Source organism: Mastomys coucha, unplaced genomic scaffold (assembly GCF_008632895.1).
Source record: "Mastomys coucha isolate ucsf_1 unplaced genomic scaffold, UCSF_Mcou_1 pScaffold12, whole genome shotgun sequence".
Lineage (NCBI taxonomy): Eukaryota > Metazoa > Chordata > Mammalia > Rodentia > Muridae > Mastomys > Mastomys coucha.
Window position 1 is genome coordinate 34751005 of NW_022196894.1, and position 16628 is coordinate 34767632.

Sequence of the window (16628 nt, forward strand, 5' to 3'; positions counted from 1 at the left end):
CCCTGAGCAGGAACAGCATCCTTGCTGAGGACCATGGCCACCCTAACCATGATTACCCTGAGCAGGAAGATGCAAATCACTTTTCATATTTCTTCTTTCTGGGAGTTTTTAAAGTCCAGATATCACTTAAACACAAAACATAAAATTCACCGTAGTTTGTGAATATACACTTCAGTTCCACTTTGGTAGTTTTTCTGTCACTGCATTAATATTATTTTATAGAGTATATGGACTGGCAAGTGTCATTCCCCTCACTGTGTAACATAATAGGTATAAAAACAAATTAATTTTAGTACAACTTCAGATTTACGTATAACTTAAAAAGATTAGGGGCTGGAGAAATGGGTCAGTAATTAAAAGCACTGGCTGCTCTAGGAGAGGCCCTGGGCTCAGTTCCCAGCACATATGTGGTAGCTCACAACTGCCTGTAACTCCAGGGGATCCAAAGACTGTGCTCATGTGTGGGCACTGCATGCACATACATAGATGCATAGACTAGACATATATATACATAAGCACCCATACACGTGAAGTAAACATTTTAAAACTTACAAAGATTAATACAGGATATTGTATGTTCTTCTATTGTCTCTTTACATGAGCAATTACATGACAATTGACAGGGGCATGTAGCCAGGTGAGGGTGGAAATTACTTCCTAAGGGGGATAGTGTTATGTTGATGTTTTGGAATTAATGTGTAAGGCAATTTTTTATTTTAATATATGTATTTGTCAGTGTAAACTAATAGATACACTTTTATTTGAATTACATTTCTCTCTGTGGCTTTAACTTATTTTGTGGATTTTTAAAAATTTTATTGTTTAAATATTTGTCCATTTTATTTTATGTGTGTGCACGTTTTGCCTGCATGTATATCTATACACCAACTGCATGCAGTGCCTGAAGAGATCAGAAGAGGACATCAGATCCCCTAGGACTAGAGCTACAGACAATTGTGAGCAGCCACGTGGGCCCTCTGGAAGAGCAGCTGGTGCTTTTAACCTCTGACCAACTCTGCAGACTCCACTGTGAGTCATTTTTAGCCTTGCCCAGGGAGAGTTCCTTCAGATTGGCTCCTTGTCATGTGATGTGGGGCAAAAATGGTCCTGTGTCCATGTAGGACACTGCAGGGTGGGGAAGGCTCAGTCTGAGGTCTCCATGAACTTGCCGGAGTTGGGCTCAGACTCTCGGGCACCACAGATGCCTCTAGGGGCCTTGGAAGAGCAGGCTCCGGGTCCCTGGGCAGCATGGAGGCTAGGGACTTCAGGTTCTCAGTCTTGGATACCCCAGACACCACCTGATGTCCCAGAAGAGCTGAGCACCGAGTGGGGACCTGCAGGTGGACTCTGGCCCAGGGGCAGAAGGGAATAAGGAAGGGATTAGAGCCCAGCTGGTTACCTCAGGGATGAGAGAGTCCTAGGCTTGCTCAGTGGGTACCTTGGTTTGGCTGGAGCTGTGGGTGGAGCGCAGGGAGGCCTCCTGGCGGGAGGTTAGATGAGAAGAAGCAGGTTTTTTGGTTTTAAGGCGTTTATTGTAGAAAGGCAGAGAGAGGGAGAGAGTAGTAGAGTAGAGGCTGGCCATGGCCATGTGGAGAGAGGGGGAAGGGAAGGTAGAGAGAGGGGGAGCAAGAGTAAGAGCAAGAGAATAAGAGGTAAGAGAGCGAGGAGGTGGCAAGCAGCTCCTTTTATAGTGGGCTGGGCCATCCTGGCTCTTGCCAGGTAACTGTCAGGGGTGGAGTCCAGACAGAGTACCAGGAGCTTGGGGCATTGCCTACATGACTGATGGCCACACACCTCTCTGCAGGGGGCTGTGGGAAGCTGTAGCTGTGACTGGAGTCAGGGGCCCAGGAGGTGTGGCCAAACACCTACCATCCCTTAGGGCCACTGGGGTTCCAGGCCTGTGTTCTACTGGGGACCAGGCTATCTGTGCACAGCTCAGTGCCCCACAATGTGACTCATGTTTTCCCTGCTCTTCCTTGCTGTCACTGAGTAACCTGTCATTTCTCTAGGCAGGAGCCTTTTGTGTATTGCTGTTTTGATAGGTTTATATTTTGTTCAAGATCCTGAGCCTTTTGTTATGCGCATGTGGACTGTTGGCCTATAGTAACTTGTCTTCTCCATAATGTTGTTTCTTTTTTCAGGTTACTGTATTGCTGACCTTGTGAAATGAGTTACAGAGTGCTGCCTCCTATCTTCTGGAAGTGATAGAAACTTGGTATTGTTGAATCCTTAGTTATTGTATTAACTCAGTTTCATATATATGTGTGTGTGTGTGGAGAGAGAGAGGGAGAGAGAGGGATTACTCCTATACATTCCACTGAATGTATTCAGATTCTCTCTTTTGCTTGAAATTTGGTAGCTTATACCTTCTAAGGAATTGGCTCATTTTACCTACTTTTATGAATTTATGGATATAGCAATATTTGTGTCTTCTTATTTTAACTTCCCCATTCTCTTTCCTCTTAATGTATGCCAGGCCAATACTGATACTGTGATGTCAGTTAAAAAATACTCATGCTTACTGATCTCTTCTAAGAACTGCCTTTGTTTTAATTTTCTATTTACTGATTTCTGCTCTAAGCTTTTTTTTCCTTTTTTTCTGCTTCTGTTGCTTTTTGTTTCCCTTTTCTAACTCCTTGCAGAACAAGCATGGGGCACTGCCTTCAGCCACTCACTAATATAAAGGTTTACAGTCTGTTCTGAACTGTGACTTCACTGAAATCACATGGTTTGTCAGGAAAGCTACATGAGAGAACGGGAGTCCGGGACATGTGAAGAGGGAAATTCACTAAATCTTGGCGTTTAGTTAAAAATCAGAAAAAGCTAAGTCTAGATGAAGGAAAAGTTAAGACTTTTGCTTATAAATGGAACTATGATGAAAGACAGGGCATTAAAGACAGCTTGTAAGATGTACTTGACCATTATGTCCATGTACTTAAGAATCATCTGCTTGCATTTTATTTCTCACACTGATCCAAGTGACAGGACCTATGATATGGGACCTGAGCAGGACAGGATGTATTTGCACCATGCACACTGCAGTCAGCCTATCCCACCTTCACAGCTGACTTGTTTCATGTAGATGACAGGAGTACCAGTGTCTAGCAGCACCTGCCTGCTCTGCTTATGCTCTAGTAGCCTCTACTAATCCTTGCATTCTCTTTTCTGTTTCACCTGCAGAGATGCTGAGCCGTTTATCAGGATTAGCAAATAATGTTTTGCATGAATTATCAGGAGATTACACTGACTGGAATTTGATGGCTTCCTCAGAAGCTGTGAGTAGCTCTGTTGCATCCAAACTGATAGGACACACACTCTGCTCTTCTGAGAGGAGTAGCTTAAGCTAGAGGGGTGTGAGCAGCCTCCCTCATGCTAAGCAGAAGTGATGACACCTATCAACCAAAAGAATGGCAACTCTATCCATGATCCTCTGCTGAGGGTTGTCAGCCAGAGAGCCGTGGGGACGGAACCACGTCTAGATGAGTTTGGGGAGCTCTGTTGTCTGCTTAGCCTGTTAGGGTCGCTGTCCTTGTCCTCATCTCCCTCCTTGGCAATATAACTCCTGTTTCAGGGGAAAGGGGTAAAGAAAACATCTATTTACTTCTATAAATTCACCTTCTACTTTCTCTTAGTTTACATTATATTTTCTGACCCTTAAGGAATCAGAAGTCCATTAGCTTTTTGAAAGGCAAACGGTTAAGGAAAGTTTTTTTTTTTTTTTAATAGCATCTTTCATTTTTATTTCATTTGTTTATTTTGTTTGAGATAGGGTCTCATGTATCCCAGGCTGGCTTCAAACTTACTATGTAGCTAGCCAGAGATGGTCTTGGACTCCTGATCTTCCAGCCTGTGCCTTCTGCATGTTGGGATCATAGGTGTGTGTTGCCACACTGGTTGGTAGAATGTTGAGAGTTGAAGGCTGGCCTTATGCAGTCACACAAGGCCTTCCCTTCACCAGCTAAGCCACACCCCCAGTTCACAGCTCACCTTTAATTTTAAATGTTGCCTTCCTCTACTTAATAGTATGTAATCCTCGATTTCCTTTGTTTATTTATTTATTTATTTTCCTCTTTGATAAAATTAGGGTATTAGTACTTTAAGTTCAACAAACTACTGCATTGCAATGCTGAAGATAACTGTTATTGGATTAGTTAGAACTCAGTTTCTAAAGAGAGGAGTTGGACAAAAGATGAGACAAGGTTGGGGGAATTTCTGAGGGTAGTTATCCCTGTGCATTGGTTTGTTTGTTTTTGTGTAAATATTAGGAATTACCCCAGGAAACTGCCATGGAATCGAATAATAGCACACAAGAAGATGTTCTGCATCGCCTGGCTGATGCAGAGAAGTTAGTGGCGGAGCTAAAAGACATTATTAGTCAGAAGGATGTTCAACTCCAGCAGAAGGATGAAGCTCTACAGGTATTGTTTAGATCAGTTGCCGAGCACTTGATAAAGAAAACTATTAGCTTATTAGACTCTTAGAAAATCTGGTTCTCCCACTTTTTGTCTAAACAAGTTGTGTGCTAGGTAACTGGTGAATTCGAATTTATTGTCTTCATTGCTCCATGACAGGAGGAAAAAAAAGCTGCTGAAAACAAAATTAAAAAAATAAAACTCCACGCAAAGGCCAAGATCATGTCCTTGAACAAACGCATGGAAGAAATGAAAACACAAGGAGGGGCTGCTCTGCCTCCAGAGGCCCAGGCAGAGGAACTCACCAAGGTATGAGGGCAGGCTACAAACGTGGCGCCTCCTGAGCCTCAGTAGAAAGAGGAGACCTGTGCGAAGAATGCCTCCCTGTCCTGGGGTTTGCCTTGTCTGAAGGCCACTCGGTGGGGAGAGCAGAGGCCTATCCAAGGTGTGGGCCTGAGCTGTTACCCAGGCCATCAGAGTTTTTAAAGGGCTGACTGGAAGAAATAAGTCCTGCAGAGTACTTATAACTACAGAAAGGAGAGCATGTGCTTCTCAGATGAGTTTGATTATTGGTTAGGACATTAAAAACTATGATCTCTGCAATTTTGCCCCTGCTCTCAAGTCCTTTCATTGCTTAACTATTATAGATTATTCTCTATTCCTATAAGCAAATAATGGTAGATCAATGTTTGATGAACTATGGGCTGACTTGCTTGGATCACCCTGGTGGCCTTGTAAAGAGACTCCCTAGTTTATGACTGCCGCCACAAAGCAGTGTCTAGTCGGGATGCAAGGGACCAAAGAAAGCAGTCCTTAGAGAAGCATGGTGTTGCTGAGGGCACGTTCTCTTCAGCTTTCCCTTCAGGGCCACATGTGGGAATCTACATACACAACAGCAAACATCAGTTTTTTGGAGCATTTGTGCAAAAATTATTCTGAGGCAGGTGTGTCACTGCACTGTAGTTACAAGTCAGCCTAGACCACCTGCAGGGGCATCGTTGTATTTCCTTGATTTGTGTGTTGCACTCTTTGACTACTATATTATTATTCTCAGAAATGTTAATTCATGGGGTGGGGGTGGGGGTGTTCAGGTTCGGAGTCACAGCCCCTGAGGGCCTTTATTACTTCCCAGTGCAGAGCTTAGTCTGGCCATTCAGGGACTAGCACTCAGAGGACAGTACCTTTCCTTGTTTGCACTGGATACAGCTCAGTGGAAGAGCAACTATGCTGTGTGTATGAGTCTCTAGGCTTAGGCCTCGGTACAGCAGGAGCCCGAGGAGAAGAAGCACAAGAGAATCTTTTAACATCTCAAAGTTGATTCTTTTCCTCCTCTATGGTTTCTATGGTAACTCTTCCCCTGGCTGTGGTGACCTGCTCTGACTCTTTCCTTTCCAGGTTTGTCCAGGCTTGTCAAACCTCCCTTGAGTCACGCTGTTAGGCTTTTAAGTTACTTCATGCTCTGCCTTTCATTTTACCTCACTTCTTCCTTAGCCCCAGGCCTTGTGTGTCAGTGTCTTATCCCTTCATTTCCTCTCCCTGTTAAATAAAGGATACCCACTTAGAACCAGTCAGTCGCAGCAACCTTTAAGCATGGTATACTTAGTGTGGGGTGTGGGGAGGCATTGGGAAGGGGAGAGAGATGATAGATAGAGATCAGAGGTAGGAAGAAGGTGTCTGGTCCCTTGAAGGTATTTGTGGGACCCTGGCTTGTTGTGTGACTCTAGGATCCAAAGCCTCAGAGACTGAGACTGAGCCCTTTCCAGCCTGAAATCCATTGCTTTTTGTTCATTTTTGCCTTGCTTCTGTCACTGGTTTTCTTGTTTGTTTCAGACAGGTTTCTCTGCAGAGTCCCGGCTGTTCTGGCCGTCTATACCAGGCTGCCTTCTAACTCAAACCCTCCTGCTCCTGCCTCCTCAGTGCTCCTGTCCAGTTAATGAAACTGTAACCAATAATTAGTCTGTCTCTAACGGGCCAATAGTGTGAAAGATGAAATCCATATGAATTACAACTTTTAAGTACGTGACTTTATTACATTTTTCAGCATGATAAGAGTTCAACAGAAGAAGAGATGGAAGTAGAAAAAATAAAACATGAACTCCAGGAGAAGGAGAAAATAATTAGCAGTTTGCAAGCCCAGCTGGAGCAGGCACAGTCAGAACAAGCCCCGAAGGTAGGAGTTGAATAACCTAGTCATTATTAGGTTAACAAATCACTAATGGCCAATGGATACATATATGATAAATGCTTCTTTTCTTTTAAAGATATATCAAGTTCTGTTTTATATACCTTAACATTACAGTAGGTAGGTAGTAGCCAATACTTAATAATATATAACATGCACTTATTATTATTGTATTTAAAATTAGTTTACATACATTTAAATATATTTCTAATTTACTAATACTTGAAGGACAAAGTATGGCCTTTCAGTTCTCAGTTTGCCTTTTTCTTTTGTAAATGCTGCTTTTTACATAGGCAGTACCTATCTCCCATCAGTCAGCCCTCCCTGCCTCCCTCCCTCCCTCCCTCCCTTCCTTCTAAGTCTAGTACTTAGAGTTTGCAGCGATGTGTGGTGCTCCTGCTGGCGTTTGTATGTACTCAGTGTATCCTTTCTGTATATGGTTCATGTCTTCTGAAACTTGAATTACGTGATTGACAGCCACGGCTCTGCTCTGTTGCTGTCCGTTTCTTCCTTGCAGGCTTCAGTTTCTATTAACTTTTATGTTTGGGCTTTGTCTAAAGTATTTATCATTTTTATCAATTATATTTTTGATTATTTAACTCATTCTGTTTTGTGTTTTGTTTTCTCTTTTGGAATGAGTTTTCTTTTATATCAATTTCCTGATGAATTACTACTGTTTTGAAGTTTTCTAATTCTGATTTTCCTCTCATGTCCTGAACACTTTTAAAAAACATTTTTTTTTTCTTCTTGTTTTTTCGAGACAGGGTTTCTCTGTGTAGCCCTGGCTGTCCTGGAACTCACTCTGTAGACCAGGCTGGCCTCGAACTCAGAAATCCGCCAGCCTCTGCCTCCCAAGTGCAGGGATTAAAGGTGTGTGCCACCACTGCCTGGCTTTAAAAACATTTTTAAGTCTGAAATAAGTTCTGATTTCTTTCAGCATATTGTTCTGCTCCCTAGTCTTAATGATTTTTTTGCAGTTGTTTTGAGACAAAATCTCATCCTGTAGCCCAGTCTCCCCTTGAACTTGTAGCCATCCTCTTATCTCAGCCTCTGGGGTGCTCAGATTACAGCACAAGTCACCATGACTGGCTTTTAATGATGCTATATAATTATTCATCCTATCTTATGTGTGAATGTTTCTGCCTCCATGTATGCACTACATGCATGTTTAGTGTCCATGGAGGTCAGAAGAGACATCAGATCCCCTGCAGCTGGACTTAGAGATGGTTGTGGGGACCAAACCTGTGTCTGTTGCAAGAGCAACAAGTGCTCATGCCCACTGAGCCATCATTCACACTTCATATGCACTAATCTCATAGGGTGTTTTGATTGGATCCCCTTCTATTCCTGTTTTTGTGTGAAATTGTTTTTTTAAACATTTAGATTTGTTTTAGGAAAAAATCCCATAGACTTCTGTTTTGTGGTTTTGTACTCATATATGGGAGCTAGATTTCTCTGATTTGTGGCCTGCCTTCTCCCACCCTTCAGTTTGATCTGCACCAGCACGGTGCGGCAGTCATGGCCAAACACCGGAGTCTACTCACTTTCCACAATAGGTGAACATCTAAGCAAACTGTGGAATGTCTGCAGTGAACTACTGCTAAGAAATACCAAAGGAGTGACTTATAATTCACTAGTCTACCTTCATTCTGAACTTCAAACTATAGACTTTTGAATTAGAAAAATTATTTGATTATAATTAAAATAATAAACTTTATATTTTATTGTTTATCTTGATTACTACTGTTACTCATGCTCTCTGCATATTCAAATTAACACACTACCATATTACATACACATACATCAAAAAAAAAATCATCAACTTGTATATACTGGGCATTGCACACACACTGCCTTACCAAAACATCACTTGAGGGACTGGAGAGATGGCTTGGTGGTTAAGAATACTTTTAACTGCTCTTGTAGGGACCTACGTTAGGTCCCCAGCATCTGCATCAGGAAGCTCACAACTGCCTGTGATTCCAGTTTCTGAGGATCTGACCAATGCCCACTGACCTCTAAGGAATCTGTATACATATGCTACATGGAAACTCATGCAAGCATATATACATACATAGAAATCTTTTAAATCTTTTAAAATTTCATCTGCTATAACAGATAAAGTCATGTCATCGCACCAAAATAAAACTGTCTCTAATAAAAATTAATTTATAATTCAGCTTTAAATTTTAGTTAAGCAATATTATTAAAATGAAATACTTTTGGAGGCATCACATTATAAGGCTTCTCTAGCCTCATGTGGTTGGTTGATACCAAATTATGCAGCATATTCACAGAGGTTCCCTTTTTTCTCTGTATTACCTCTATTCTGCTTTTTGTTCTGAGCTGGCTCTCACTATGTAGCCCAGGACAGTCTGGAATGCTCAGTCTTTCCATCTTAGCCCTCTGTTTTTGAAATCCCCAGCACACGCCACTGTACTCAGCCATTTTTCCTAGTGTTGGAGCTAGAGCCCATGGCCTTGACCATGCAGGGTAGACAGCCTCCCATTGGCTACATCTCTGGTCCTCTTCATCTTGATCTCCTACAGATTCTTCTAAGTGTATTTGCATATCTGTCTCTAAAAATAGAGCCTGTGGCTCAGGTTTGAGGCATCAGAGGGTCTAGATTAGCCCCGCCCTCTTGGTCTTTCTTCTGTAGAAGTCCTGCATTTTACCCACGGCCAAAGAATGGGACGTGCTGCTGCTCTTCTCATATGGCTGCCGAGGTTCCAACAGATACTTCGTGGCTACCTTAGATTTTCCTATTCTCAAGGCCATCAGGTGTAGCTCTGTCGCTATCCCCCTCCTATATAGTCTCTAATGCCAAGCAAATCCAGATTTCCAGGGTTTTCCCTTAACTTGTTTATATAGGGTATCTTCTACTTACATTGTCAATATCGCCCATGCTTTTATGTTCACTGTCTAGTTGCTCTCTTTCCTACATGAGCATTCAGAGATATTGAAACCAGTGTTGCTATTGCTTCTATCGCCTTCTGACAAATTTTAGCAATTCACTAATACTTTAAAAATTAGTATATGGAATTATTTTTGTGTGTTAAAGTAGAAATTAGAAGGAAGTACGGTAGGTATTCAAGACAGATGAGAAAGTCAAAGAACTAAAACCGCCAACCGCTTTGCTTAAGTGAATATTCCCCCCTTTAGTTGGATAACAGTTCTTCAGAGATGGAAGACTTTGTCCTGATGAAGCAGCAGCTCCAAGAAAAGGACGAACTCATCAGCACTTTACAAACACAGCTCAGCCAGACACAGGCAGAGCAAGCTGCCCAGGTAGGATGGTGGCACCTTGCCTAGAAAACAGTATCATGGGATCCAGAGTGTTGTTATGTGGCAAGTCAGTCCCAGCAGTCACTTTTCAAAGCTTGGTAGATAAAAGCATGGCAGTTAGATGTCACACTAGGAGGGGGTGGAGGAGTTGGAAGTGTGGTAAGTATATGCTGAGTGATGATACGTATCTTAACAGGAAACACCAGAGCCTTTCAAAAATACTACTTACGTTGATGAACTTGCCATAGCTTTATTGATGACTGGTTTCGTCTCATAGTTCCAGATACTCTGTTTAAATAACACATAGAGATTATATGTTAGGAGTGGGCTTGTGCTCAATTCAAAAGAGACTGATAGATAAACGAAAAGAAATACAAATTATTAGCTCCATTCTTTCCATAAATTAAAATCTTAGCCTTAAGTTACTTAGTGAACATGAAATAAAGAAGTGGTAAAGGGTCTGGAATCCCCTGCTAGTGGCTCTAGGATGTGCCATTCTTCTTCATACTCATTTCTGAAGCCAAAGCTGGCCAGTTTGTACTGGCACCCTCAACTCTGTTTTTCTGTTTCCTGTCTGACAACCTACCACATAGTTCTCCTTTGAGAATGATTTTAGATCATGACACATTTTTAATCCCTGAAGGGTCTTTGCATATAGCACATAATTGATTTTATCTATCAGATACATTGATAACAGAGGTGTCTTCTGTCTAGAAGTGGGCAACGGTTGTATACACAGCAAGAATCATATATCCAAAAATTGATAAGTGTATCCTATTAGCACTATATACAGTGTAGGATAGGAAAATGTTAAGCATTTTTAAATTGCTTGAAACAAAGGCAACAAAGACATGGATATGTTAACAGATCCATCATGGTGCAAGCCACTCCAAGTAAAATAAGGCCAGATGTGGTGGCACAAGCCAGTATTTTAGCATTCAGAAGGCTGAAGTATACAGATCACGAGTTTGAGACCATTGTTGGCTACATGTCAAGTTCCAGGCCAGCCTCGGGCTGCACAGTGAGACTCTATCTCAGAAAATAAAAATATTAAAAGCAACATTAGCATCAAAGTATTTTGAGAGAAAGTATTTTGTGAACATGGCAGTTATAGAAGCTTCCATGAAAAAGATGGGGTTTAAACAAAACCCAAGAGATAGGCAGTTCTCTAGCCAAGCAGTGCTCTAGTTGGAGAGAAGACTTGGGGAAGGCAGAGAAGGAAAGTGCAGTACATTAAAGGGAAGCCTGCGGGAAGTGGCAGCTGGCCACAGCTCGGGAGATGTCTTGCCTTTGTGAGCACACCCAGCTCTCTAGTCAAAGCAAGTCTTTGAAAACCTTACCAAAACAATGAAGCTTCGTATTTCCATTTGTAGAGTATCTTGAATGATGTAGTGAGCTTTAGTTACTCTGTTAATAGGTCTGCAGTTCTGGGGCTGTCTTTGAGCATGCATCTGACATGGAAGAAGTACCAGGGGTTAACAATGTAACTTCACTTGTAGGCTTGATTTTCTGATCTTTTCAGAATTAGAACATAAACGACTCTTGAATATTTAAGGCATTTTTAGTATCCATGAAAATTTCTATTAAACTTATATATGAGTTGATTCTGAGTCTGATAGCAGGCTTTCTGTCATGTCTGGAAGTTGCTGCTGGGCCCCTTGCTCTCCCAGCATTCTTACCCTTGCCATTCAGAGCTGAGATTTAGGGAACTGCTCTCTGTCAGTGCTGAGTGCCTGTCGATGCAGAGTAGGCTGTAAGAGTTGTCTGTGAAATGCTCCGGAGTGTAACTTGTATAGTTTCTCTGGTGTGTGTCTTCAGTTGAGTTCCATGCAGCAGGTGGTCCGAGAGAAAGACGCCCGCTTTGAAACACAGGTCCGTCTCCACGAAGATGAGCTCCTTCAGTTAGTAACCCAGTCAGATGTGGAGACAGAGATGCAGCAGGTGTGTTGCTCACGCTTCGTACAATGACTGTCCTTTAATCACGACTTCACGGCCACTCGCCAGCCACCGTCCTTCCCCACGGCCTCCACGCAGCCGCCATGCAGTCCTTGGCTTCTTATTGGTGCCCTGTCTTTTGCTGCCTGTCATTTTTGGGTCCTGACCTCACTTTCCCTTTTTTCTTATCCGATTGGAGCTTGGCACTTTAAAGCTGAGCTTGTGTGGGGATTTATGGGGTGAGCAGTGAGCTGGCTTCTCTTCATTTGCTCATTTGCACCTACCATTCATGCTCTAAGCCTGATTCAGAACTTCAAATTGATGAAGTCAGTTTTGTAGTTTAAAAAGAGAGAGATAAAATGAGTTTGAAGCTACAAAGTCTTTTTAAAGTATTTTAAGATCATTGAGTAGATACTGAAAACTGACTTCATCGTTTCGGAGTTTTCCATGTACTAACTCACATCATTTGTACTTAGAATATAGAACCATGTAGTTAATTAGAGGTTCTTTAGTGGCATTTTGTTTGGTCTGTGTTTGATGTATGTTTGTGTATGTGCAGATGCATGTTTATTTACACAAGCATGCAAGCATACATGTACATGTATGTGGAGGCCAGAGGACAGTTTTGGATGTCATTCTTTCCTAGGGAGCCATTTGCCTGGATTTTTCCCTCTTTGAGGCAGGGTCTCTTATTGGCCTAGCTCACTAACTAAGCTAGGCTAGGCTACCTAGCTAGCAAACCTCAGGAACCCTGTTTTCTATCTCCTCAGAGCTGGGCTTGCAGGCTTGTTCCACCTGGCCCGGGTATTTATATGGATTCTGGGGGTTGAACGTAGGCCCTTACAAGGACTTTCTTTCCCAGTTGTGCCTTCCTTTCCAGCCTCTCATATGTTTGCTCTTGAGTGAAAACTCGTTACATGTACTAAGCAGTCTTTCAGAATGCACTGTTACATGGTGCTTCAAAGTACACTACTTTGAAAAATTGAATATTGACTGTATATATTGATTTATTTATTCAGTGGGTATTTTTCAAGTGCCTGTCCTGTGATTGAAAACAGAAGAGAAATGATTTTTGCATATACAGATTGCTCTCTTTTGTAGGTAAGAAATGCATGTTACCTGTGCTATTTAGGCACCAGACAGGAACTATATAATTTTGAAAGTGAGTGTGTGTCATTTTATCTTGAGTATATTAGGCACCCTGATTCAAGGCTATGCTTTCATTTGAGTTTGGTTGTTGTCACACTCTGGAGAAGGCATTTTGGAGACTCCCCTGCTGCTGAATAGGCCATGGCATCCTGGTGTCCACTCTATAATCTCTTACCTTCCACACTCTGAAAAATAGCCTTATAGGTACAGGTAACATTTTGAAAGATAGGCAAATAATCGTCTTATTTATCTGTAATTAGGCCTAAAATGTTGTCTTTCCAGAAATTGAGGGTGATGCAGAGGAAGCTGGAGGAGCACGAAGAAGCCTTGCTGGGCCGTGCTCAGGTTGTGGACCTGCTGCAGAAGGAGCTGAACTCTGCAGAACAGAGAAACCAGGTACAATCTGTGCTCCTACTGCCTGCCAGAGGCAGGCTCCATTGCACGTTAGGTTCTCAGGCAGGTGTAGAAGCCTATGAGCCTTCAGACACTGGGTACCATCTGGGCTTAACTGCTGGTGACACAGTGGTAAAATAAGCACTGCCTTCCCCGGGCCTTCCCACTTCCATGTTCTGTTGCACTTTCCCTTCACCATTGAGGGTCTAGAGTCTTTCTGAAGATTTTCCTATTTTTGTCTAGTGAGTTTCTTTTCCCTGCTGGTAAAAGGAGTCTGCCATTTTGCACCAAGCTTAGGGCTTCCTGGTAACGTCAGACTTTAACCTCAGTTAACAGGGCCTGACATTATCCTCCCATGTTGACTCTTCTTACCTACCTGTGGCTTCCCTGTACCCTTGTCCTATCATCATATCCAGTTAGCCAAATTCTAATGCAGAATTGATTGAGTAGCAACACAGCCTTTATTGTCCAGCAGCACCTTCTCGAGGCAGCTTTCTCAGTGGTAAGAAGCATTCCCCTTGCTTGCTTCTTCATACAACCGTGTCTGGACTCTAGCTTTTCTCTGGGTATCCTGGGGCAGTGAGGGTCTAGTCTCCTTTGTGGTACTAACTTGGCCATTGCTGCATGGATGGCTGTATCTGTGTGCCCCCTGTCAGACTATGTATTAGTTAATGCACTGTGGGTCTTCAAAGCTCTCTTATGCAATGGGTAGCATCGTTCCCTCATCACAGACAAAAAAACCTCAGATGTAGAGAATTCCTATAGATAAATGGTTGATTTAGTCGACTTCAGATTTTTCATCAATAAACTAAGGATAGAATTTATATAAAAGACTTAGTTTAGAATCACATGAAATAACAAATAAAAATATTAGGGTTTGTCACATACAGAAGATTATGATAGCTAAAATTACTACCACACTACTGAAGACATTCTAGAGAATCACAAAACACCTGCAATTCTTAAATCTGATGAATGTATTTTAAGCCTTACTTTGCTAGACCTTTCTGCAGTATTTCTTGGTTGTTGATTATTTTTATTTCTTTTTTAAAAATAGACTTTCTGTATAATCCAGACTGCCCTTGAATCCGTGGCTCTCCCATATGCTAGGACTCTGGGGGTATGCCACTGTGTCTGGCTGATATTTGTTACTGTTTATCATTATTCCTTGAAGCTTCTTCATTCCCATTAGCACAGGGTACATCTTGGTTCTCTTCTTATGTCTCTGGAGTACTTACTTTTCCTTCATAGGTTTCTCTTCCTGCCCACTAAACAGTATTTGCCAGCAGATTAGCCTCTGCCCAGTATCCTTGCTATATACATTCTTATCTCTTTTCCTCTTATAGTAGATGGTTTCTCCCCAATACTTATCTCCCCAGTGCTTTTGGTGTGTATTCAGTTCCCTGGAGGTTCCTGGCTGACCTACAAGCTTGGCAGTCTCACTGCACTTTCCTTCTTAAAGCATATTATTTGTAGCTCAGAAGATGAGATGCAGAGCTACCAGTGCCTGGCATTCCCACGCTGAGTAGACCAGAGCATGCAGAGGCACCTGTGTTCTCCTGTGTGTGTGTGCCGCATTCACAATGGTTGAGATACAAAGAGCCAGCCTAGGTGCCTGTCAGTAGATGTATAATAGAGATAAGTATAGATTATAATATAGACACACAATGGAATGTTACTCGTCTTAAAAAAGGAATGAAGTTCTGTGTGTTTGCAGCAACATGGAAAGAATGCAGGATGTTACAATAAGTGAGACAAGTTAAGCCCAGGGAGACAGATATCACGTGTTCTCACTTACATATGGAAGCTGAAAAGCTAATCTCAAAGAAGTAGAGAACAGAATGGCGGCTTCCAGTGCTTGGGAAGGATGCGGGAGAGGAAAGGTGGAGGGGCTGTGAGCACAGGGAGGCCTCTGGATTGGAGAAAGAACTGCACCTCTGCAGCTCGGCTGTAGCTGCATTTGACAACATTTGTTACAAACCATAGGAGAGAAGATTTTTGAATGTTCCCAACACAAGGAGAAGATATTTGCCTGACAAGACCGAGGCCAGTGACCTTGATCTGATTGTTACACCTGTGTGCCTCATTGTTATGTTAACATTTACCCTACAAGCAGGTGTAATTGTTATGTATCCAATTCAGAACACATTTTTAAAAATACTTTAACCATATTTTCTCTTAACAGGCTATTCAGTTAAAAGAATAAAACTCAAACTTTCTTGTTTCTTCTCTATTAACTCCAACAATTAATTATCAGTTCTGCTGATTTAATCTCTTAATTCTAGACTCCACCCTCCTCATCAGTAATATCAGGACCTTGCTCTGTCTTTGGAACATCTTTGCATAAAGAGTTCTTCCTGACTGCTGGGGTGTGTGTGTGTGTGTGTGTGTGAGAGAGAGAGAGAGAGAGAGAGAATATGTGTGTGTGTGAGAGAGAGAGAGAATGTGTATGTGTGAGTGTGTGTGTGTGAGAGAGTGTGTGTGTGTGAGTGTGTGTGAGTGTGTGTGTGTGAGAGAGAGAGAGAGAGTGTGTGTGTGTGTGTGTGTGTGTGTGTGTGTGTGTGTGTTGGCATGAAGAGGATTGTCTTCATTCATGCCGTGTGACCAGCCTGTTTTCTTAATGACAGGTGGACAGGTGTCTGCGGAGCCTTGTTGTTTTCCAGCCTTCTCCCATTTTCTCACCTGACTTTTTCTCAGTGCTAATTCCAACTACCTCAGCAGTCGGTAGTCATGTTTCTTCCTTGGCTCTGCCTGAAGTACCATTTTTTTGTACCTCCTTACCTGGCTCATTGCTTACTTTTTTTAAGTTTTAGACTTAAATTAATTGTCTGTCTTTAAAAGGAAGGTCACATCACCCCAACCCTCTCCTCTTTCCTTGAGTGCTTTCTGATATCCCTCTGGTGCCCTGTGTGCTTTTGTATGATGCTCAGCCTGCTTCAATGCCTGAACCCTTAGTTCCTCCAGAGCACAGAGTGGAGTTGAGTCCACTTTGTGAGAGACTGTGCTTGTGCTACAGACAAGTAAGGATAAGACAGGTGCCTTCTTCCCTCGTGGAGCTTGTTCTCTAACAGGAGAGGCACAAATGAAACATGCTCGTGCAAGGCAAATATGAATGTGAACAGTCCAAAATATCTGGAAAGCAAGCATGGGGGGAGGGTGTTTGCTACACCACAGGTTCAGTGCCCTTGTGAGGCTCCTTAGGAGTGTGTCAGTGTGTTTCCTGAATGAGAGAGTTCAGTAGTTGTGGATCCTGATGTTTGGTGTTTTGTTTG

General features: G+C 42.4%; 1 protein-coding gene across 6 annotated transcripts in view; it reads left to right on the forward strand.

Moving 5' to 3' along the window:
• The window catches only part of Golgb1 (golgin B1), a 60099-nt gene that overhangs the window by 10443 nt on the left and 33028 nt on the right, over positions 1-16628 (forward strand). For 2 of the 6 annotated variants that reach the window (XM_031363808.1, XM_031363814.1), the window contains exons 2-10: positions 899-1029; positions 2142-2215; positions 3181-3275; positions 4266-4418; positions 4572-4721; positions 6454-6582; positions 9757-9882; positions 11698-11820; positions 13246-13359. In XM_031363808.1, coding sequence (XP_031219668.1) covers positions 3183-3275; positions 4266-4418; positions 4572-4721; positions 6454-6582; positions 9757-9882; positions 11698-11820; positions 13246-13359 — 888 coding nt within the window. In that variant the 5' untranslated portion in view covers positions 899-1029; positions 2142-2215; positions 3181-3182. The remainder of the gene's footprint in view (positions 1-898; positions 1030-2141; positions 2216-3180; positions 3276-4265; positions 4419-4571; positions 4722-6453; positions 6583-9756; positions 9883-11697; positions 11821-13245; positions 13360-16628) is intronic. The other 4 variants (XM_031363810.1, XM_031363811.1, XM_031363812.1 and 1 more) reach the window with 4 other exon arrangements.